Here is a 24,969-nt window from a genome sequence, read left to right as displayed (position 1 = left end):
GTCCCACATTTTCCTTCTTTTACGGAGAAGGATGCGAACCTCCCTACTGAACCACGATGGGGAGTTTCTCGGTCTCTTAGGTGTAGTCCAAGGGATGTGGGGGGCGGTAACTTTTAAGTATAAATTCCGGAATACGTCCCAAGCCGTTGATGACTCTGGGTCTATTTTTCAATCTACTGATGATGCTGAGTGCATGATGTCTTGTATGTTTGCTTTCCAGACGATAGGTCGCTAAGTAAAACCCTACATCAACACCAAAAGTTCACAGGAATACAAGGCGAAACAACTACCGCATACTCCTGTCCTTGGCAGGCATGAACTTAGTCTACGTCAATTGTCCCCCAGCCTAGACGAAGTTTCGAAGACTGTACGATATTTTGAAACCTGAGTATGGGGTGATTTGGCCAGAGGCTGTTGCTGATTCACCAGTTCTACGCTTATGACGATTCTGCATACGACATATCCACTGCTTTTTGTCTCCCGGAACAGTGTACTTATTTGGTAAGCCCAAGAAATTTTACATGTTATCGACTTTTTACATGTCGCCTGACCGTTGACTTTTCTATCAAATTATTAAACAACCAAGCCCCTTGCCCTTACAGGTGGTTGGAAAGAAACCTACCCACTCATTGAGACGAATGTCGAATTAATTGAGTAAAACATATCGTTTGAACTAACTCAGACCATCCAGGCTCTTATCTTCCCAATAATGAATTTGGGATGTGTTTTTTTAATGGAGATTTACCATGACCACTAACAACAGAGTATAGCAACAGATAAGACATATGAACTTGACAGTGTAACTTATAGAATGAAATGTCTTAGATAGAGCACTTTCTCATAGCTTGAACTTTGTCAGCACATTCAACTCAGGATCAAATTAAAATGATTACAATCTATTTGTAATAACTTATTGTCAATAAGAGAGTATGTTAAGCGTTGATGTTTTTATACTGGACTACAGGTTTTATTGTACTTTGCGGTGGACTGTTGATTATTGCTCCACAGAGCGTATTACGTTCTACTGCAGGTTCGTTATGGGTGTTTTCAGAACTGTAATGTCTGAATAATTATCAAGCATATGGTGAAAAATTAGTAATTGCATCCATTCGTCTGGTTTTTAATATTTCCTGAATTATGCTATCCACGAAAAATTTGTCAAGGCGCAAATTTCTATTCTTGGGATTGTATTTTGTGTTCATTGTGACAAAAATTGGTTCACGTTATTTCCGTGCAGCTAGTTCAAGCTCCCCAAACTATGAAAAGCATTTATTATATCCAACCGTAACTTTTGATTCATCAGTTGACCAAAATGGCGAAAGAGGTTCTTGGATGAACAGGAAGTTGTTGGGAATACAAGTTGTGTGTCCACACCCACACGCCTTTAGCAATCGAAAATTTTCCACGGGACATTTTTACGCAGTCCCAAAGGCAATATGGAGCCGTTATAATCCATCTGGTTGTCTCAATTTATATGTTCATTGGTCTGGCATTACTTTGTGATGACTTCTTCATCCCTTGTCTTGAGAGAATTTGTGAAGGTTTGTTTAATTTTTCACTTTACCTGTACTTTATAGTATTGCACGTTCAGCCTGATGTCGCTGGAAGTTCTGCTCCTGAGTTGGCAACTACCTTGGTTGGAGTATTTATTGCAAAAGTGAGTTATAGGAGTCTTTGTGGCTTTAATGGTGAAAAATACCTTATGATCTTCATCTTGCTGTTTTTGCAAAATTGTGATTTTGGAATTATCACCTAACGGAAAACTAGGCGAATGGTCTCACTAATTGGTAATGTGCATTCTCTGTGTTTGTATTTACAAACGTGATGATTTGCATTTATTATCAATGGATCCTAGTTTCTTGTCTTACTCAGCGTCAAAAATTAGTTTCTTTGATCATATGTTTGGCGGTTTGTGAGATAGTTCTCAAATGAACGAATTTGTTGCCTGTAATATTATTATTCGAAACATGTTCTTAATCCCATAACACTTTCATTAAAGATTATATACTTCCTCATATTTAATCAATTAGACCCAGACGTTTTACAGGAGTTCAAGTGAAATAACCATAAATGAACAAGAAATCTTAAGAAATATATTTGATTCGGTGCATAGTTCACAGAGTCTAAACGTGTTACTTTGACTAATTGTTTAAAAAATTGTGAAAGTGTATTCAAACAAGAATTAATTTTCACTTTTCTCTGTAGCTGCGTTTTTCATGTCAGTTTATACAAACTTGTATCAGGGTAAAAAGTTGCGAATATGTTATTCAGAAAAAGATTCTGGTTGATTGATTACATGAGTTCAGTGCTTACGAATTTCCTGGATATTCGTTTAATTTGGTAACACCATATTTCAGAGTTTTGTGCATGTTAATTACAATTTTTATCTCGCTGTGCATCAGCTACTAGACGAGTAGTTTCTTGTAAGTCAAGTGATATAATCTGTGATTTCATAGTGTATCCCTAGCATAGTTCTTGAGATTAAGGTTTTTTAGAAGTCTTGTTAATATATTAGGAACTCAGTTTGTATGACAGTTCATCTCACAATTTCAACTAGTTAGTGGTGATTGTAGGTTAGCAATTCATAACGACATAAATTTTATGATATAACTTGTGGTCAAATCATACATGTAACTACTAATAACCTATAATCGGTAAGTGCATATGTCCACTCTATTGTTTTGGGTTACTCTAGTCCCAATAAAGTTGGCATTGTTTCTTTTGTCGTTTTGGGTAGATTTCCTCGTTGGTTTTTGTTCCCATAACTAAGTCAACACATCATTTACTATTCATCTCAAGCATCACTTGGTCGAGGGTAAGTCCGTATCCTCACCTTGTCTAGATATATAGATTGGTTTACATAATACAGTTTATCCTTGTTTTGTTTTTTTGAAAAATGCTTTCGACAGGATGATATCGGCCTTGGAGCTGTCGTGGGTTCTGCTGATTTCAACATAATGTTGGTTGTCAGTGTTAGTGCGCTATTCGCAAAACAGGTACTATCTTTTTATATTTAACGTGTACTGATAATTACTTTTTTGTGCGTTTGGTTCATTTTAATTGCATTATAAATATGACATGTATGTGATTGATGATAAATGTTAGACTGCAAGCTAATACTATTGAGTATTGTCCCTTTATTCGATTTATACCGGTTAGTTATCCTATCATTCACTATTTCTTTTGTTGTGAATATTAGTAACTATAACTTTATATCCTTTGCTCAGAATGACCATTTTACAATATATAAATACTCATCGGTATTAATTATATTTGATGTCTTCTATCCTCTTCCTCTAATTACAATTTTCTGTTTCGCTGTAAACATCTATATTAAATTCACTAACTAAAGTATGTCAAACCTTCGTTTAGAATTGTATTACTGTTTTTAAACTGTAGGCTTTTTACAGCTGTTAAGCAGCCTGGAAATGGGACCAATTGATTTTGTCGTTCAAATATCTCTCTTGCTTCATTTAAATTTATTGAGAGACTAGATCGTGTGAAATAGTTTGTGCCACCGTTTCAGGTGTCTTTAAAAGACCATGTATTTTTAGTATTAGAGAGTAGAATAATCAGTGTTTCTTCGACGTAAAGACTAACCATACCACTATGCAAACTACAGCGCCAAACGGCGGTCAGATACGATGTTAATTTCGTCGTAATTTGATTTTTTTGAGAATAAGTATATTGAGTTGACTTCTAAGTGACGGGATCTACCCAATACGACTATTTATATATAAAACCATAATATCATCAGACTACTACAGTTACTAAACACTTTCAAGATGTTATTGATGAAGACTATTAAGTCTCACATTACAAACTTTGATAAATCCATTATGTATAAATATTCCTCATTTCCATTTGAGTACTTATATCTGTTCAGATCTGCAAATGAAATTGGTTAGTTGGTTGTTATCATGACTATTTCTTTTCGGCTTCCACCAAGATGCTCTTCTGTGTTACATTCGTATTATTTAATGTATCTGTTGCTCTATTCTACTGGTAACTTTGGTATTGTATTGTCTAATGCATTTACATTTACTTGAATTACTTAATGCGATATAAGCGGCAGACCTGATAAAACATATATGACATCAAAAGGTAAAAAAACAGTGGATAAAATGCGATCTTTGGCATTGAAGTAGAAATCGGTCTCCAATAAAGTTTGTCATATTGTAGCTTATATGTGACCATGTGCAGATTGAATTTCACATATTTAACACTAGACTAGCTAGTTTCAAGACTTATAGGGTTCATAATTTCTCCGATATCGAGCCAAATGTTTGATCATTGTATTGAATACGTGTTTTCAAGTTTCTTTCCATTCTGTTTTCATTCTTTTCAACGACTTACTTTCAGAAAAGGCAAACAAATACATAACACGAATAATTTCAACATTTTTGTTAAGGAAGACTTTTGTTATAATTAAATCTATCCGAGTTATTGGACTATTCGTTTTTGATTGACTTACTTCAATCATAGCATTCTCGTTTTCATTTATATTTCATAACTGAGTTCTTTCTTTCTTACCATTTATTTCGATATCTCTCGTTTCTTTCCGAAACCAGTTTGTATTGTTCTGTTGTACTTGTTTACTTCATAGGTGATTTATCTTAATTGGTGGCCATTAGTGCGTGATTCTGCTGTTTATCTATTATCTATCATACTCCTGGCATTAGTTATTTATGACGAATTAGTCTATTGGTAAGTCAAAGTTCTTTTCTCTTTCCTTTTTTCTTGATATAAAAACGAACTGATATTCTTTATTGAATTTCTACCATCCTATTTCATGAATTATGTTAAAGATTAGTGGATATTGTAGGACAAAAAATGCTATTTGGTTTTTGGAAGTTTGAGTATATATGCATGTGTGTGCGTGTGTGTTTGTGTGGACTCATGCATCATTTACCATTGACTTTTGCAATAAAGCTTTCCAGTGACTTTGTCGTTGTCGTTTGGTTAGTTTTGCTTTCAAAGTTTGGATACACTTAACCTTTTTTATACTTTTTTCTTCATATTGCTTTCCCTATAAATAAATAAGTTAGTTGAATCTTGTTGGCTTTTATTTCTATGAATATCATCATTCAATGAAGATTATTTGATTGTCGGTGAATTTAAATTTACTTTCTTTTTATACTGCAATTTACCAATTTTACATTGTTTACAGTGTATACACTCTTTGTCTTCCCTTAAACTATGAAATCGAGATTGAAATTGCTTTATATCTTTCTTTCTTCCTGTACTATATCCTCATATACCATTTTTCTTTTATATATTACTAACATAGAAGTAACTACTTTTATGAATTTGGTGTTCATCTTGTTGTGCTAATGATGTATGGCAACTTGGACCGATGGATATATCTGCCTGGTCCCAGGGTGTCCTCTGTGGAACTGCTTTAGGACTTGGTTTCGAAGATTTCTGTGGATAACGATACGGTGGCCAAACATGATGCAGGAATCTACAATTGTCAATGAGTCTCGTCGACGGAACAAATTGCAAGAGTTCTCCATGTAGTCTAGACAAAGGACACTTGTTGAGTATGCAGCGGCGAACAAACTTCAACATGTTGTCTTTCTCACTAGCTCCTTTTAATAGCTTAGAATGTGACTGGAAGTCCGAGCACTGCGTCTGCTAATACTGTGTGAACCTCGGCCTCAACATCTACGGCAGCCACAAACTCCTCCTCTTCTTGTTTTGTACGGCAACTAATTAGTCTTGAAAAGGGCATCTGCCTGTCCAAAATCCGTTGTTGTTTGGTACTTTATCTTGAAATCATAGCCCAGCAGTGTAGTTGTCCATCTCTGTAGACGGTTTGCTGTATATACAGGTATACCTTTTTTCGATCCAAAAATTGTCAGCAGCGGTTTATGGTCTGTTAGTAAGGTAAATTGTCTGCCAAATAGCATCTTGTGGAACTTCTTTACAGCGAATATAATAGAGAGGGCCTATTTTTCTATCTGACTATAGTTTCTTTGTGTCATAGTCAGCGACCGTGCAGCATGGGTGATTGCCTTCTCAGACCCGTCTGGGTAGGTATGTGAGATCACTGCGCCGATTCCGTAGATGGACGCATCTGCTGCGACTATAATACGAAGATCTGGATCATAGTTTGTGAGTAAAAGGTTTGATGATAGGAGATGTTTTAGTTTTACGAAAGCTTCTTGGCACTCAGATGACCAGAACCATTTGGTATCTTTTTTCAGCAACCCATTAAGAGGAGCACGAAGGCGATGCAGTTCTGGAAGAAAAACTCCATAATGACTAACCATTCCCAAGAAAGAGCGTAAAGTTGGCACATCAGTTGGTGGAGGTATGGATTTGATAGCCTCGACGTTTTCAGGATCAGATTTTCTTCCGTATTTATCAATTATGAATCCCAAATGGCGGACTTGTTCCATGTAAAAATCACATTTTTCAGCACGTAATGTGAACGCAAAATCAGCTATGCGTCTGAGAACCATATCTGCCTTCTTCTCCAGGTCAGCATAGTCTGTACCCATGATTAGTATGTCGTCCAGATAGGCCGCAGTACCAGGAATATCTTGTAGCATAGTATCCATAACTTGTTGAAACATTGAAGGGGCAGTCTTTACTCCAAACGGAAGTCTATTATATCGAAACAACCCTTTATGAGTGTTTATTGTCAAGTAATGTTTGCACTCTTCCGCTACTGGAATCTGTAAATATGCTTCTGATAGGTCTAGTTTTGCAAAATACTTACCCCCGTTAAGTTTCACAAATAAGTCTTCTGGAAATGGTAAGGGGTACTGATGAGCTTCAAGTGCGTCATTTAATCCAGTGGAATAGTCTGCACATAATCGAATACTTCTATTGGGCTTTTTAACAATTATTATTGGAGCTGCCCAATTAGAAATGTTCATTGGTTCTACAATTCCCCTTTTTTGCAGTCGTTCTAATTCTTGTTCAACAATTGGTAGCGCTGCGTAAGATACGGGACGTTTAGGTCTGAACACTGGTCTTGCTCCCAGCTTTACGGTTAGTAGTGCTTTCACCTTTCTGCATTCCCCCAGTTCATCGTTGAACACTTGACTATGTTTCTGGAGGACCATGTTTCTCAGGTTTTGCTCAGTGGGTACATCCGATCTCACCCGACTACATATATAATTATTTTGCTGGTTAGCCAGCTGTAGCATTTCGATTAGGTCAAGACCAAGCAAATCTAGTCCTGGACTTCCTGTGAGATATACTTTCGCGTTCTTCTGTACAGTATCTTTTTTAACTGGGCAGCATATTTCTCCAACAATATTTAACACTGTGTGCTAACTGAGTTGTAGGGAGCACCAAGGGTTTGCCAATATGACTCAAAGTTTTCCGGCTGATAAGTGAAATATCTGAGGCAGTATCAAGCTGCAGACGGGCACGGCGTCCATTAATCTCTAAAGTCACATATTTTCTTCGATTATGTTCTGTTCTGGTATGTGCCACCATTATTCTATTAGTTGATGAACAGTTTTTACGTCTTCGATAATGAACACTTGATGAACGACGGTGCATCTTCTTTTTACAATATATTTCTTTATGTCCTTTAAGCTGACATTTGGTGCACCGGTAGTTTTTGTATGGGCAGATCCTTTTGTGATGCAGCTCTCCGCAAAGCCAACATGCGGATGGAGACTTCCTAATGGTTGTGTTCTGCTTTCGTATATACAAATCTTTCTTCCCACTTACTGCCTGTACACAAGGAAGTCGACCAATATTTTCTACCATCGAGGTGTCATGTTTCAAGTTCACCAGACGCTTGCATTCAGTAGTCACCTCCTGTAGGGTCATGTTAGGGCAGTGTTCAAGTTTACTTAGGATTCTGGTCCGGATATCATTATCATCCGGTGAACGCAGGCTGCAGATAAATACTAAGCATTTAAACTGGTCCTCAAACATGGATGACAATTTGAACCTCTCACATTCACGGTTCACAGTTCCTGCATCTTTCACCTAGTCATCTCCAGGTTCTTTCGTTAACTTTAAGCACTGATAACGGATATTAAATAGAGATGATTGTTCTCAGAAGATTTGGGATAGGGTTTTGGCTGTTTCATCGAAACTAAAATCTCGTGAGTTCTTCGGAAGAATGAAGTTGCTGTAGTGTTCATGTTCCACGGTCCCAAGTTTTCTCAGAAGTATTCTGACTTTCGAAGCGTCATCCAGGTTGCGAAGATCAATATAAAGCAAAACTTCGTACTTCTTAAACCACGACTCAAAAGTTATACCTGCTACACCATCAAAATTAAATTCATGTATGGCATTAATGACTGAATCAGTATTTGAAACTTGTAATTCACTAGAAGCAGGGTTTCTCCCGGACAGGCAGAATTTCTGCATCCGGGTTTCCATGATTCTAATTTGGGACTCTTCAAACCTCTTTTCTTGATGCAGCATATAGGCTTCTAATTGTTCCAGAGAAATATTCATTGTCATTTTCCCGTCGTCACTGATATGTCTTGTAGGTTGAACGCTTATTCGAATCCTAAGCTATTTCGATAACCCCAGGGCTAGCACTACTCATCGACTTGAACACCAGTAAGAAGACGCGAGCATGAAAGAAACACTTTACTGCAAGGTTCAATTATGTACAGAAAGTACAGGGATTTTATAGTAATTAAGAGACCTTGAGTTTCCATAGTAGCAGTATGTTAAACAGTCAATCAGGATCTCGTTATTTTAGTGACATAACTTCACACAACTTCTAATTAATTGCTGATTGGTTGATCTCTTTATGAGCCTCTGGAGGGTCTGATAGAGTTCTCCGGAAGCCGACTTAACATAAATAATAAAGTTTTTAAAGATGATAATAAGTTCTCTATGAAACTATTTCTGACTATATGGGGAAGAATCCACTTGATATTGCTTGTTTGAATCTTCTTGATAGCCGGACATAGATTGGATTAAAGCATGTTTCATGCATGATGGTGTTGCTGCGCGATGATTGGCTAATTCTAAACCGATCAGCCCGGGAACATTATTGGAGAAAAATCTAGAAGCTTCTTATGTATATACTATAAATATATAAACGTTATTCAAACTAGTGATTGCTGTTCACATATCATTATTATTTTGAATACAATTTCATTCCTGTTCAACGTGTTCTAATTTTGGGGTCTTGTTGAGTGTGATTGTATAAGAATACTAAGCAATAGGAATAGCTGGGTCGTTTATATAGCAAAATACAGTTATAACACATAACAACAAAAAATAGTAGAAACTATGGACAGTAGGTAAGTAATAGTGAGATTAGACACAGGATATTAAGGAGTGATGGTAAATCAGTTGATGGGGTTGTAAATCTTCACCGACTGAGATGGTTGCGCTATATATTACTCATACACAGCCACCGATTACCACGACGCACAATGCTGACTAGTATTGGGGGATGGTTGGAAAATAAGCTGCGGGTGGCCAAACCAAAACGTGGCATCAGTCTTTGAAGTCACTAACTTCTAGTCTGAGCCATGTTGGTAAGTGCAGACTACTTGGTTGAAGTCCGAGTGACTATCGTAACCAATGGTTCACAATATATCACAATGTTTTAGGTGTATATCCTCCCTGTTGCCCATTAAACTGTGAGATTAAAGTTGCTTTATGCCTTTGTTTCTACCAGCTATATCTTTCTTCCTGTATTATATCCTTATACATTACTGCCATTGAAGTAACTACTTCTATGAATTTGATGTTCATGTTGTTGTGCTAATGAGGTGTGGCAACTTGGACCTATGCATACATGTGCCTGGTCCTACATTGTAGAAATATCCGGAACACTTTTTGAAACTGATTCAATTCAAAATTCAATACCAATAATGACGGATTTCTGAATTTTTATTTGGCTTTTCAGAAACTTACTTACCTTTAATAGACAATTTTGAAGCATGGTTCTGTTCTTTGAGTACGAGAACGACTTGATGTTTAGATATACAAAGACTGTCGATTTGTTATATTCGTAAGATGGTATTTTCAGTTATTTAATGTAGGGTGCAAAGAAGTAACCAACAAATTCAAAACTAGAGCAAAAATCACCCTGACCCTTACTGATTTTCTTAGGGAATCACACCCCGAGCCTTCGACTTACAGGTGTAATCCACAAGGCAGTAGAGCAACATTGAGAGATGCAGTCCCATGGTAGCCGGTGACCAACAGAAGGTTCATATGCCATTTGTTCCCTCAGAATCCTGGAGCCCATGTTCACCACTGGTTTGGAATCAGAGTTTTCCAACTTCCCTAGGTGGATCCTCTATATCAACCCGGTTTAAAGATCAGACTAATAGCAGATTCTTGATTTTGTGACACCTAATCCGGTTCGCTCAGTATCACTAGCTGTTACAGTAAACACAAATGTAGCTCAAAGCCGAATATATAACGTTGTGTATTTTCATATAGAGCTATGGAGCATCATCCAACAAACATATACATATAAAGCTGTAAGATACTACATACTTACCACAATTCTTATCTGTTTATTATAATAATTGTGATTACTTTAAGATTTCGCTGCTAATTCACGATTTAAAAGTCATAAATGACGATTGGACAATATATGTTGTTTATCTTTGATAGTAGTAGTATTATTAGTAGTATATAGTATGGAATCGAAAATACTTGACATTGCTGTATTGGATAAATCTGATGATGACAGCTGTATGCTCTGTATGATTTGGACACATCCAACGATCTGAACGTGGTGGATAATGAGATAATGGTGGATTTAAATATTCTAAATGAAAGCATGCTGAACAATAATCACTTGGTAACAATGTAGCATAGAAACATGTTCTGAAAAACAAATACGAAAATAAAATTTAAAAAATTGTTTGGATGAATAGTTGGACATATAAATTATGATCCTAAAGCTTAAATGCTAACCCCAGCATTTATCACGAATATTTAATTCATATTTTTTTGGTTTCCGGATTGTTAAAATAGACTTAAGTCCCAGATTAACTCGGGTTTATGATAGGTTAATTCATTTGACCCCAACGACAAATTTCCTAGGTATAACTATGAATATTAAGAATATTGTGATTAGTTTAAGTGTTATCATATCCTTATATACAACCTAGCTTTTATATACTACTAACGCCACCAAATGCCCTGGTACGGCCGAGAATGGGGAGAGTCCGCTCTCCCTCTCCAAATGCCCTCACATGGCTACGCGTATATAGCCTCTGCCAAGGAAGTCCTATTCACTGCCTTCTCGCGGCGTTAATGTTGTTTACGAAGTTGGGAGGACGAAAAGCGAATGTCTGGCGCTTCAAGCGGGTTGGTGGACACGGAGGGTCCCTCCAAGGGAGTTGGAAAACCCTCATTCCGAACCGATGGTGCACATGGGCTGGCTCCAGTATCCTGAAGGAACAAATGGCGTATTAATCAATCGTTGGTCACCGACTACCATGGGACCGCATCTCCTTACGATGTTCCACTGCCTTGTGGATCAAACCTTTAGGTTAAAGTCTCCGTGTGTGGCCCCTTAAGAAAATTGCCTGCTTCAGTTCCGGCACCCGGGTGGTATCACAGCCCTCACACAACTCAAATGAGACTTGTGTGGCGCATATATATCTAGTACCCCCTTGTACCAATATCTATCTTTTTAAATAAATAAAGTAATAAAAGTTTAAAAACACATTGGTTGTTAAAGCTTAACTTAGATTAAGCTACATAAGCTCTAACATATTTGAAATCAAACAGTCATAAATTTAAACAAAAACAACTTGTGATAACATTCAGCAACCAAATAATTTAAGAGTGATATGTCACGCATACAACTCCGCCTGTAGCTCCTCTGGGGGTTACTGCCGGTCCCAAGCCCGGGTAAAGGAGGAGGGTTGGGCATGGGGTTAGCGACCGCATCCCGTAGAAAATCAACTCACTAAAAAAAACGCTAACCAGAATGTCACGCATACATGTATAATCATAGAAATGATTTTTTGGCTTACCGAACACAAACATAACAACGTCTTACAGGTTATGGAATAAGACCATTCTCTATTTCGATGATACTTTTATTTTTGCGTTCTGTTGGTGTTTTATATGAATTTTAAAAGGTAATTGAAAAACAAAACAACAGATGAACAAGATAAGTAATGTATTAATCTCTTCCTAAGCTTCGAAGAAATCGAGAACCAATTTACGTAGAATAGGTGGATTTGTATTTAGCGAGAAAGCGTATAATCGGTGTTTTAATGTATATTGGACTAGTTAGTTGGATATACTCACATACCGGTGTTTGTGTTAGTATCAGAACTCGGAACCAGTATATTTCGCTTTAAAAACCCAATGCATTATTTACTGAGCTACCGAGTCCAGATAGCTACTTACCTGTGATATGGATGCGACATTTATATGATTATTAGAAGGAACTTGAATTAGCATATTGTTTAAATCCCAGTGTGAACATCAGCACTGGGATGTACGTATATCCAGGTGATGGGTTGCATATAGGATGAAACACGCGTCCTAGGACCTACTAGGTGTATACACTCTTTATCTTCCCTTAAACCTTAAGATTAAAATTGCTTCATAACGTTCTTCCTTCCTATACTACATTCTTATATACAACCTATCTTTTATATACTACCACCACTAAATTAACTATTTCTATGAATTCGGTGTTGATCTTGTTGTGCTAACGAGGTATGGCAACTTGGACCGATGCATATGTGTGCCTGGTCCTACGTTGTAGCTCAAAAGTTTCGTCACCATACTCCACAACCTGAATAGCTTAAAAATAATGAGTGACTATTTTGTCTCTCAACAACTGTTTAGGTAACTAGTTTTTAAATTAAGACTATCTGAGAACCCAAAACGTTTAATCACTTTTGGATTACACCATCCTTTGGTTTTTTCAATTTCTAAGGGCCATTACCACTGGTCACCATGGTGTCAGGACTTTTCACTCATCGTTGGGTTTAACATGTAAATGCGAATTGATCTCTAGCATCCTATTTATCTATAATCCGAGGGATGTATATAAACCGCCATTTGCTGAAACTCAAGTGAGATTTAATCCTCTTCATTATATTTCATTCGTATCAAGAGTTTACTAGTGTCTTCAGTCTATTATACCCTAAAATTAATTTGAAGAAGGATCAATTATCCAGTGATAACTCAAAACTTCCATATCTCCTTGACCGTGAGTCGAACTGTAATACGTATTAAAACAGAAAAATTAAATACTAATTACAAGTCTGAATAGGTTTATTGCATTGCATAAAACGATTCGCAAGTGGTTGGCCAATAGGAAACTAGATGACAGATATATGTCGGAAATCGTGGTCGGCCTAGCTACGGCTCCCAATGTGTTAACTAGCTAAAAATCATTTTATTACTGGACTGACTAAATTATGGTTGAACTTAACCGTACTTTGCAATTCACTTTTCAATTCATTATCCAGAGATAAAAAGATTGTAACATGGAATGCAGTAACCAATTTAATATGAATTAAAAGTCGCTTTTCTCGCGGCTTAAAAGCAAATAGTATTTACGGTTACATGGATAGAATAGAGAGATTTTAATGCATTGAGGTTAATGTATGATTAGTTTGTGTAGTTAGTAGTACTGTTCTTGGAAGTTTGAGCAGGTTTGGTTACGCCAAAAGAGATTTTACCTCTGTGTTAGAAAACTAACTGAGCTTCAGTGGAGAACAGCAACAAACGCTCAATTACTATGAGTGACTGGCAGAAAAATTATGAAGATGATTTTACTAAAGCACATTCTGACAATTAAAAATAATAGACAAGTTTTTGAAAATTAGCACTAAGCCATAGACGTTTGCGATCATGATTATGAAGATTAAACATACCCTTCCGACTTTTTAGTACGTGCACATTAACGGTAAAGTACTGAGAGACCGACACTTATGAAGTGTAATAAAAACAGAATCTATGTTGGTTAGCGTTTATATCCATCAACGGAAAGTAAAAGACAACCTGTATAATGACCCACATATACATACATTAGCTAAAGACTTGAATTTCTGAAAAATAGACCAGTGTTTATCAGGCGAAAGAGTTAAATACACCTAAAAGACCAGGTTATTTGTAGGGTTTTAAACTTAGAAAATAGATGAAAAAAGTGGCATTCATACTTAAACCTGAATGTCAACAACAAAATTTTATGGAATGAATTTATATAACGTTTGGATAAAATACCTGTAGAACAGAACTAGGCAATAAAATTATACGAAGTAACGAAATATCTCAAAATAAACACTGATCATGACCTCAGAAGACATCAATCCAATGTCTACTCGAGGAATCAAAATCAAAAATTTGTAGTAATCAGTATGGGATCAGATTGTATTTCCTACTGTTCCAAAAAAGAAAAAATAATAGAGGGGTGGAATTGAAATGTGGTCAAGAAATAATGTGCAATGTTTAAGTAAGAGAACACGACGAATACAGAGAGAGTTTGATGAATTTTTCTTCATTATTTACGAGCAAACTTTTCTTTTCAACGTTCCATTGTGGGGAGCATCAGTTTTATTAATTCGTTGGACTTAAATTATGTTGTGCGGTCGTGAAAATAAAAGTGAATAAAGTATTCGGAAATTGATCACATTTGTGGGCAAAGTCGTATCATTTGTTTGTTGTTTCCCTTTGATGTCTGTCTTTGAGAACAACAATAACCATGATTAAACACTATATGGGGAGATATTGAGTGAACAGAATCGCCTGGTTGCCAAGACCTATTATGACACTCTAAAGAGTTATCAGACAGTGTTTCCCTAAAATAATGCTTGTGGAGTGGTTAGTGAATTTCGAAAATCCATAGTTCTGTAGTTCTTCAAGATTGATACTGACCTCATTTGTTTTGTTGAGCATATTCTAACTGAAGGTCCCCGCTGATGCATCGGCAACAGACTACCACTGGGTAAGTTATATCACTCGTCTTTGAAATTCTTCATTATTGAATTCTGGCTTAACTGGATTTGAGGTCCACCCCACTAAGAAGGTTTTATAGAAAAAGCATAGAATTTTTGTGAAGTCATCACCATTATTGGATTCAAGTCCATGATCAGCTTCAGTACACTTATATTTTTTACCATAAAGAAAGACCTAATCTTATTTAATTACTTACGCCTGTTACTCCCAATGGAGCATAGGCCACCGACCAGCTTTCTCCAACCCACTCTGTCCTGGGCCTTCTTTTCCAGTTTAATCCAGTTCTTGTTAATTCTTCTCATGTCTGTCTACATTTCAGTTAGGTGATTTCCTCAGAGTGTACCCAATCCACTTCCAGCGCTTCTTCTTGATTTCTTCCTCCTCTGGAATCTGGTTTGTTGTCTCCCACAGCAACTTGTTGTTCATATTGTCTGGGCATCTGATCCGAAGTATCTTGTGTAGACAGCTGTTGATAAACACTTGTATATTCTGGATAATGGCTTTCGTAGTTCTCCACGTCTCCGCCCCATACAGTAGAACTGTCTTCACATTTGTATTGAAAATTCTAACCTTGGTGTTAGTTGACAATTGTTTTCAGTTTTCAGTTGTAGGTATGTTGCTCTTGTTTTGCCGATCCGCGCCCTCACATCTGCATCTGATCCACCGTGTTCATCAATGATGCTGCCCAGATATGTAAAGTTTTCCACATCCTCCAAAGCTTCTCCATCTAGTGTAATTTGATTGGTGCATGTTGTATTGTATCAGAGAGTCTTGCTTTTCTCTTTGTTTATACTGAGACCTACTGCTGCTGAGGCTGCTGCTACACTGGTCGTTTTCTCCTGCATTTGTTGTTGCGTTTGTGATAGATGAGCCACGAGCCGCGAATTCTAAACCGTCAAGCTGCATATTTCCTGTCCATTGTATTCCGTGCTTTCCTCCAGATGTTTACGTCTTCATGATTCAGTCGATGACCAGGAGAAAGAGAAAGGGTGAGAGTAAGCAACCTTGCCTAACACCGGTCTTCACCTCGAACGAGTCGGTGAGTTGTCCACCGTGGACGATTTGGCAGTTTAGTCCATCATAGTAGTTCCGTATGATATTGACTATCTTCTCAGGCACGCCGTAGTGTCGAACAAGCCTCCATAGTGTCGTCCTGTCCACGCTATCAAATGCCTTCTCGTAGTGAATGAAGTCGATGTAGAGTGATGAATTCCATTCGATTGATTGTTCCACAATGATACATATAGTTGCGATTTGATCTGTCCACGATCTATTCTTACGAAATCCAGCTTGTTGATCTCGAAGTTGGGCGTCCACGGAATCCTTCATCCTGTTTAACAATACTCTGTTGAAAACTTTTCCTGGTATTGAGAGAAGTGTAAGACCTAATCAACTGTTGTGGAATTGCTATGATGTGACAATTATCATGGAATTTTCTGATGAAAAAGGAACATGGAGACGAATGTGATCAAGATTCCAGAACAGTTATTCTCAAGGATTAGCTGATGTACATTGATAAAATTCTGACTTCCTTTAAAAGCTGCACGCTCTTAAAACATTCTGTTTGTTTCTCACAGAAATATTGTTGCATCAAAAATCTGATGTATTACGAAATATCGGAAGCTAACTATGAATGCAACCGTCCATGAATTCAGTAAGCCTTTGGAAAGGTCAGACATAAGAGACTGCTCTCTAAGTCAGTGATATCCCAACGAAGACCAACTTTTTTCTATAAATTCACAATATTCTTTATAGTAATACCAAAAATGACTACTAGAAAACTGCCAGTTGTATGTTCGGATGACATTACTTAGTGGAGCGGTTTAAAGTACTTATAGAATATCTTGAACAACGCAACTGCAGAAGTGTCCCATTAGTAGACCTTTGTTGTCAATTTCCATCCATGAATGAAAAGCAGATACATGTGAATTAAAATAGCTAATCACCTATCAGTATCTATATTACTATAATCTGACGTCATCACGATGCTTAGAGGAATAGAAAATTGACTGGATAACTTAGAACTTAATGACCCCCAAAAGTTATCTGAGTTACTTAGAATGTGACAATTCTTAATAGTGATTGCAAGTGAATTGAGCAGTTTATCGGTCATCCAGATGTACAAACTGTTGAGTGATTATTATTTAATATTCCGCTGTTCAGAAACACACTGACCTGAGAGTCATGTGATGAATCCCAGCGGAAGAGCTCTTTCAAGATATAACAATACGAAAATTTACCAATTATATACCAGAGAGAATCAGAACTACAAACTGGAGTGTCTGTCTGTGAGTATAGCGAAACGACAACAAATTACAGTTATAATTTGAACAGTATATAATATAACGAAGTGATTGCAGTTGATATTAAATGAGTGTTACTTGTAAGCTGCTCTCCGAAACAACAACCACAAATGAGTTCTCTTCACTAACGAATACTCATCTACACATGATGGCGTCAACGACGTAGTGAAAAAGATTAAGTTGGATAGTTGTATTCGGTAGTCCGGGCCGAAACTTCAAGGTAGCACAGGAAAGCATAAAATGATGCTATTCCTTACGTGCGCCTGTTACCCATCGTGGAGGAGCATAGGCCGCCCTCCAGCACACTCCTTCCAACTCTGTCCTGAACACTTCTTTCCAGCTGCTTTTCATCCCTTTCATATCTGCTTCCATTTCCCGACCTCTTATTGTTTTTCGGCCTGCCTCTTTTTCTCTAGACTTCAAGATTAAAAGTAAGGGCTTGTCTAGTGGTGCAGTTACTGTTAGTACACACGAAATGTTTTGTTGTTAAAAGTTGTTTGCAAAGATATGTTATTAGCATCCCTGCCAGTAAACAGGCATTTACCAGCACCACAGAAAATAACAGAATATTAAGTAATGAGTTTGACAAAACGTTTGTGAATATGCACCTGTTTTCCTATACCAGTTGTTTTCAGAATAGGTGAAGTGGTAGAATTAGGAACTAAACTTAACGGAGCTGTAACATAAGCATCACCCATTGCATGTGTTGTCCATTTCGCAGAAGTAGGCGAAGAACTATCAGGAAAAGCAGGAAGCTGTGTTGTGCAATTGCCACTGTCTTTGGGATGCTTCTGGCTTCTGTTAAAATGTACCAAAGACTCACTTCCTTCCATAGCCTGTGGCCCTGCACGAACTCGCTTACGCTAGGCATTTCCGCCTGTAAACTTTGGCACGTCTCAGTATTCTTTCGATATCACAAGATCGCCAACAAATATATCTTCTTTCAACCGTGAAGAGCCTTCTGGTTTTCGGCCTACCAAGGGATCCGACTCGATACCCGGACCGTAATCGTCCTGTCGTAGTGATCATAGTCAACCGTGACTTGACGCCATCTACGAGGTAATGAGTGAAAACAACTAAAAAGTTTCTTCATGTACACTGCTTACACAGATGGTTTGTGTGTTCCACAAATTATAATGTAGTCAGAATGTGGAATCGGAACACTTTACAAGATTTTAGTTTGCGAGCAGCAAGATCAGAATCATCCACCTGTGAACGTGTAAAATCCAATCAACTAATTCCTTTGGTGGAGCGAATGGCATCGACTTTGAAACGTGATACAGTATTTGCCACAACATTCGATTCACCTTTCATAAATTGTATGTTGGTCTAAAGTTCGGAAAGTAATCTAATTGTCGCATTTCTCGAGGAGAATAACGACCGCTTTCGCCATTAAAGACGTAAGTCACAGGTTTGTAATCAGTGAGGATCCCGAAGTCTCTACCTTAAAGTAAATGATTAAAATGTACAACCGCTAAGTAAATGACAATCATCTCTCTACTGGAAGTGCTGTGCCACGTTCGAATTGGTTCTAGTTCCTTTGAAAAGAAAGCAAGTGATTTGATTCCATTATTTCTATGCCGTTGTAGTACTGCACTTGCTACTGCCTGAGACGCACTTGTACACAGAATAAGTGTTGCTTCCAGGTCAGGACTTAGATAGTTCAGCGTGTTAGCAGAAGCAACCGATATCTTAGCTGTAGAAAAAGCAACTTTCGCTTCGGAAACTAATATGAAATTTTTGACTTTGCTTTTTAAGGACTCCGCTAAGGGTTGTGGGATGGCTTAACAGCGTAGAATAAGCCGATGATAAAAATTAATCATCCCCAAGAAACTTTGATGTTTATTCAATGAATCTGGTTCTGTAAAATTTTTGATGGCTGCAATTTTTTTGTCTAATGGTTTGATTCCATGTTTATCGTTCGATTGGCCTAAAACGTCTAAGCTCTTGACTCCCAAAGTGCATTTGGATGGGTTGATAACTGTATAAAATCTGCGAAGTACTTCAAGCAGTAAACGTAGGCGGTCAGTAGGTTCTGGGAGCGAACTGCTAGCTAATAATACATAGTCAATATTCACGAAGACAAAAGTTAGGCTTGTAGTGACTTCATTCACAAATCGTTAAAATATCTGTTAGGCCTTCTTTAATCCATATGGCATTCTCAGAAATTCAAACAAACAAAATGCAGTTATGATGGTTGTTTTTGCTATACCTTTGAATGCTACTGAAATCTGATAGTACGCTCGCACAAGATGGATTTTGGAAAATAATTGTCTACCTTGTAATGTCAGCAAAAAGTCGTGTGAAATGGATAATGTGGGAACGATCGGGCAACGTTAAGTTATTCAGTGACCGGTTATCACCACAGGGTTGCAAATCCTGAGGACTTGTCTTGCAGAAAAGCTAAGACGTAACTTGATCATTACGTTTAAATGACTTATGTAAATCACTGATGTACGTAATCTGTGTCTATGGTTCCGGGCCTGCTCAAGTCAAGCTTACGTCGACTTTGTGCCTCGCGTAATACTTGACCAGGATTATGCTATGGTGATAAATAGGCAATCGATTAAAATAAATGCTCTCGCTAGGTAAAAACTTATATGAACACTGAAAGTTGAAGGAAATATTGCCTAATGCGCCTGTTCTTTTGATGTGAAAGAGAAAAAATCGAAGAAACTAACGTCAGTCACATATTGGCTGACTATCTACTGGTCTTCCCATACTTTTTACAGCTATGTTTATCGACTGAATTCAAGGGTGCAGTGTTTTGATTTTTCAAATCAGTAGTTCATTCATCTGTTAAGGAAGAATGATTCGTGGGTAGATCATCAAAATTCCAATCGCCACTGTGTTCATAATTTCGCTTACACTTGTTCTACTTGTCTATTACAGAGCTGATGATGGTCTGTTGAAATGAGGTTTTCATTTGGAAATATATATTTTTGAGATCATCAGCATATAAGTATGGTTTCCCAAATTTTATGATGTTACATATATCGTTTATATACATGAGAAACAAAAATGAGCCTAATACACTTCCCTGGATGACGCCACTAGTTATTGGTCTAGGTAATGAGAGACAGTCGTTGTACTTTACCATTTGTTTACGTCCCTTTAAGAATGAAACAAACCATGAATAGAGTGGGTTGTTGATTCCGAAGGACCGTAGTTTGGCTAGTAGCCGTTTGTGTGGAACCTTATCAAAAGCTTTCTCAAAATCTAAAAATATGAGTGATACAATGAGTCCATTGTCTCGTTTCAGAGTTATATCATTCATGTAGTCCACTAGGCATGTATCACGTGATCTGGACCTAAGAAATCCATGTTGGGAGACCGAGATGAGATTGTTAGTAATTACATGTTGGACTAACGCCGCTTTAACCACTTTCTCCATCACTCTAGACACCACTAAAGTTATATTTATGGGTCGGTAATTTTCAACATTTGCTTCAGGTCCTGTTTTAATTTTGGGAATGATGTGTGTAGTTTTTCAGGCAGTAGGGTAATGCGCTATAGAGAGTGATATCGCAAATAGTTTGAGTAATAAAACACACATATCATTGCCTCCACGTTTTAGCATGCTAGCCGGAATACCATCTGGTCCATCAGTGTAGGAGTGTTTCAGTGTACTAATTGCCTTAGAGATATTCTGAACATTGAAGTCTACGTTAGTAATCTCACAGGCAGATGCTGTGATAAGTTCTGAATCATTAAGTGGTTTTTCATCAGTTAATGAGGCACAAAAGTGTTCATTAAATAGTTCCGTAACAAGTTTAGGATCTTCGTATACTTGTCTTTAATAAATAATGTCTTTAGGAAACTTAGGTCTCCAGTACTCTAAAGGTGCGATTTTGTTCATGATACTTTCGATGTTGTGATAAAATATATTGGTTAGTGTGTCGGTATTGTTTGCAGTAAAGAATGTTCTCCAGTCAGTGCTTCTTAGGTAATTGTGAAAATTATTCCAATCTACCTTGCGATAGTTTCTACGAAGGGTTACATTTTTACATCTACCGTTTGTGTTTTTTATAGTAAGGCTACATACGACAGTGTTATGATCACTACCTGGAAACTTTCTTCCAATATACACAGTATTGGGGGTGATGCCACTGGTAAAGACTAAGTCCAAGATATTTTGATGTCTGGTAGGGCTACTAACATATTGAGTCCACTGTCCTAGTTCTAGACATTCAATAAATGAATCATAACGTTTCGGAGCTTTGACTGGAAACCAGGAAATTTCAGGCATGTTGAAGTCACCACAAATGAGCTTGCCTGTGAATGGAAGGGATGATGCTAGTGTGAATACCTCTGATAATACTGCTATTTCACCTATTGCCAAGTTAGGTTGCTGGTAGATACAGCCGAACAGTAAGGTAATGGAATTTGATGGCTTTAAAACATTCCACAACGAGTCCTTCAGTTTGTTTAGTTCAGGTATATCGCATAGTAGTGAGTTTAAGCTAGAGTGAGCATAAATAAGGCATCCTCCGCCTCGTCCTTTCAATCTATCGCTTCTATATAGGAGGCAGTTATCAAGAGATATACTTAGATCGGAAATATTACTGTTAGTCCATGCTTCAGATATCATTATAAGTGATGGTTGATATATGGAAGCAAACAGAGCTAAATCAGTCTTTTTATTGCAGATCGACCTAGCGTTGATAAGACATATATTAAACAAGTGGCCTACTAAGTTAAAGTGAGTGAGAGTATCTCGATTAAAGATGTCATGATCCTCGCGTGAGTGATGTATGTTTGAAGTAATGGATTGAGTGTTTTTCAATAGCTCTGTATTTTGATAGCTAGAGTTACTGGGGCATGTATCAAATGAGCTAGTGAAGTTGCTTGTGGAGTTTATCCAGGAGGAAAGGATGGGAGTACTTTCTGATGCGAACTGTACTGGGGAAGCGAGTTTACGTTCCGCACTTGGTTTGAAATGACTAGGGCTATATGCTTCAATAGGGGTGCGACTAAGGGCCTTATTCCAAAAAAATCTGGTACATGTTGACTGTAAAGTGTACTGTTATTTGCAAGACAGTTTTGATGGTTAAGCTCGTAGCCTCTGTTATAACTCTTTACGCTAGTGCGAGCATGAGGGGGGTCTGATGCTCGTAACTGGAAGTGGTTGCGACTGTTGTTATATATGGAGGCCGTCTTCATGTGGTGGGTTGATACTGGAAAGTTCTCATTCTGAGAGTAATTACAATTGTGATCCTGTGGAATGTACAGAGGGTGTGGGGTGAGGAACCTGTAATTACCATGTTTATTAACGGTTTTAAGCTTAAGAAGGTGAGTGGAGTGATCAGTATTCTGATAGTTTTTGTGAGTGTGCGTGTAAAAAGGTTTGTTACACTCAAGCGTACTACCCATTGTGCGAGGTGTCGATGGCAAGTTACATGATATCAGCGAATAGAACCTATTCACTGTTGTTGTGATACCCACAGAACAGTTGGCCTCAATCTTACGTGTCCCCCTATTTCGTATTTTATCTCCCCAGTCTTTTTTGTCAGAGATGAAGGGTTTCTTTGTCTCTGTGAGATGAACTTATGTTCATTCGAATCATCTTGGGGGGACCAATTTTTACATGAATATGTTTAGTTGGGTGTGTTTCGTTACACGGCCCACATTTTGGTATTATACTGAGCGAACACCCGGGATCAGAGATACCGTCACGCCTTTTAGTGACAGATGGGGACCCTATCTTATTCAAAGATTTCAGATCTGCAGACTCATCTAGATCTACGGATGGACCAGTCGTTTGTGGTATAACATCATGCTTGTTATCCATGCGCTTTATATCAATCATTTTGTTGCATACTGTCTTTAGCTGGTTTTTTACTATCACTTAATCATACGATTCTATTGCTTCACGTCTTCTTATACGACGTTGACACGGTGTTAGGTCAGGAGTGACTTTAATGCTTTTGTATGGAACTAATGAGCTGATATTTTTGCTCAAATCAATTAACTGTTTAGCATCGTTACAACAGCCAAACTTAAATAGTAGAGGGCAAGTCAATCTATCCGACTTTTTTCTAAGGCGGATGACTTGGCAGTTGACCTTCAGCATATCGCATGCTTTAAGGCAGATGTCCCTCAACTTATTTGGGTGTATGCGATCAGAGAGATTGTAAACTACTGCATTGTGGGAAGACACCATTCTTTTTGTCACTTCTTCAGCCACAAAATCTAAAATACATTCAGCTTTAGTGAGTTGTTCGAGATTTTTATCGGTATTAATACCCCATATGTGTGTGTGAGGGATGCTAGTTGGTTAAGTCTACTGTAAATTTCGGCTAGGGAGTTTTGTAACTGACGAATGTCAGTACTATATCGATCAGCATTCTCGTATACGTGAGATACACTGTTAGACTCCTTGGTTTTTGGTATGTTGAACCTAGGCCTAAGCAAAGCATGCGGTCTGGTAGACTGTGTTGACTTTTTGATGCACGTGTGCATTTCGCTTTTTATGTCAACTAGTCTTACCGTTGGCATACTGCACGAAGAAATAGAGGGGTTGTTACTTGGAGAATCAGGTAGTGTTAGTGACACTTGTGGGTAGGTAGAATTGGGTTCAAAGGATAAATGTTTATCATTTTCAGGTACTGAGTCATCAGTCTTAGGAGTTACGGACTTTGACCTTTTAGTAGGCATGAAAGCTGGTGAAATCTCTCTTTTACCCGAGTTATTTGACATATTTTGAAGCTGTATGAGTTAAAAACCTGTATAACAGATATATATGAGAATATAATTAATTCTACGTATTAACCGGTTTAATACTAGGATCAGAGACTATTAGTATATAACGTATTACAGATAAAAAGTGCTCAGTTATAATATAGGGAAGTACTGATCAGTGAAATCTCTATTAACTGGGCAAGTGTCGGTTAAAATTTATTAACCTAGAGTAAAGTGTGGGCGATAAACGCTACAGGATGATTATCTAAGGACAATACAGCCTACAAAAGAACAAGTCTAAGAAATTCCAAACCACGTGAAAAAATGTTACCACTTTCAAATTTCGCGTTTTGCGTTACAGTGAAATTTGTAACTACTTTAACAATTTGATCTTGCCTGTAAACCGGCATGCCTCATGTAACAATCTGTTATTTGAGAATAAACTATTATTATTATTATATATTGTAGCTTCATAGATTTTGTTTGTGACATTCTCTATTTGTATACTAATTTCACCATTTATCATTGTTAGTCTACGAACTCATTGAGCTGTATTATTCTTCCCTTTCGATATTTGCTCAATTGTGAGTGTTCTATATTCTCCTATCATCTTGGTTCTCACAGCAGGCTCTCACCAAGTAACCTATCTACCTGCTCAACCCTTTCCTGATTTTCTAACTAACACTTCGAATCATATGTCTGAATTCTGTTTCAGTGAAGTGAATGTTGTGACAGACATTCACCAAAGTGCTAGCCTATATAGGTTCTAGCTGTGTGATACATTTGTTATCTTGAAGAGACTGTTGTTTATTCGTCAGTGATAGTATTTAAGTGTTTCAATGAACCGAATTATGTGGGACAAGTGAAAACCGTGAAAATCATCACGCAGAATAGAAAACATTGTCAAAATTGTAAGTTCTATTGAAGCAATAATCTAATCTACATTGATCAATCCACATTAAATTCAGAAGATTTCATGTGTACTTGAAATCAAAGGCAGGTTTACTCATGAATATGGTCGTCAATGAAATGGTTTATATTGATTATGTAATATTGTGAACCAGCGAGGAGAACATAAACGCAAGTGAAA

General features: G+C 37.4%; 1 protein-coding gene across 1 annotated transcript; it reads left to right on the top strand.

Moving 5' to 3' along the window:
* Positions 1-1,474: 1,474 nt before the first annotated feature.
* Positions 1,475-4,711, top strand: Smp_094390 (putative potassium-dependent sodium-calcium exchanger 3,4; the record flags this gene model as incomplete). The annotated part of the gene is made up of 4 exons (XM_018795293.1): positions 1,475-1,541; positions 1,578-1,657; positions 2,910-2,996; positions 4,607-4,711. 4 exons carry the CDS (start codon positions 1,475-1,477, stop codon positions 4,709-4,711), a joined length of 339 nt encoding a protein of 112 aa, XP_018649620.1.
* Positions 4,712-24,969: the final 20,258 nt, after the last annotated feature.

Source organism: Schistosoma mansoni, chromosome 2 (genome assembly GCF_000237925.1).
Source record: "Schistosoma mansoni strain Puerto Rico chromosome 2, complete genome".
NCBI lineage: Eukaryota > Metazoa > Platyhelminthes > Trematoda > Strigeidida > Schistosomatidae > Schistosoma > Schistosoma mansoni.
This window is presented reverse-complemented; position numbering and strand designations above follow the sequence as displayed.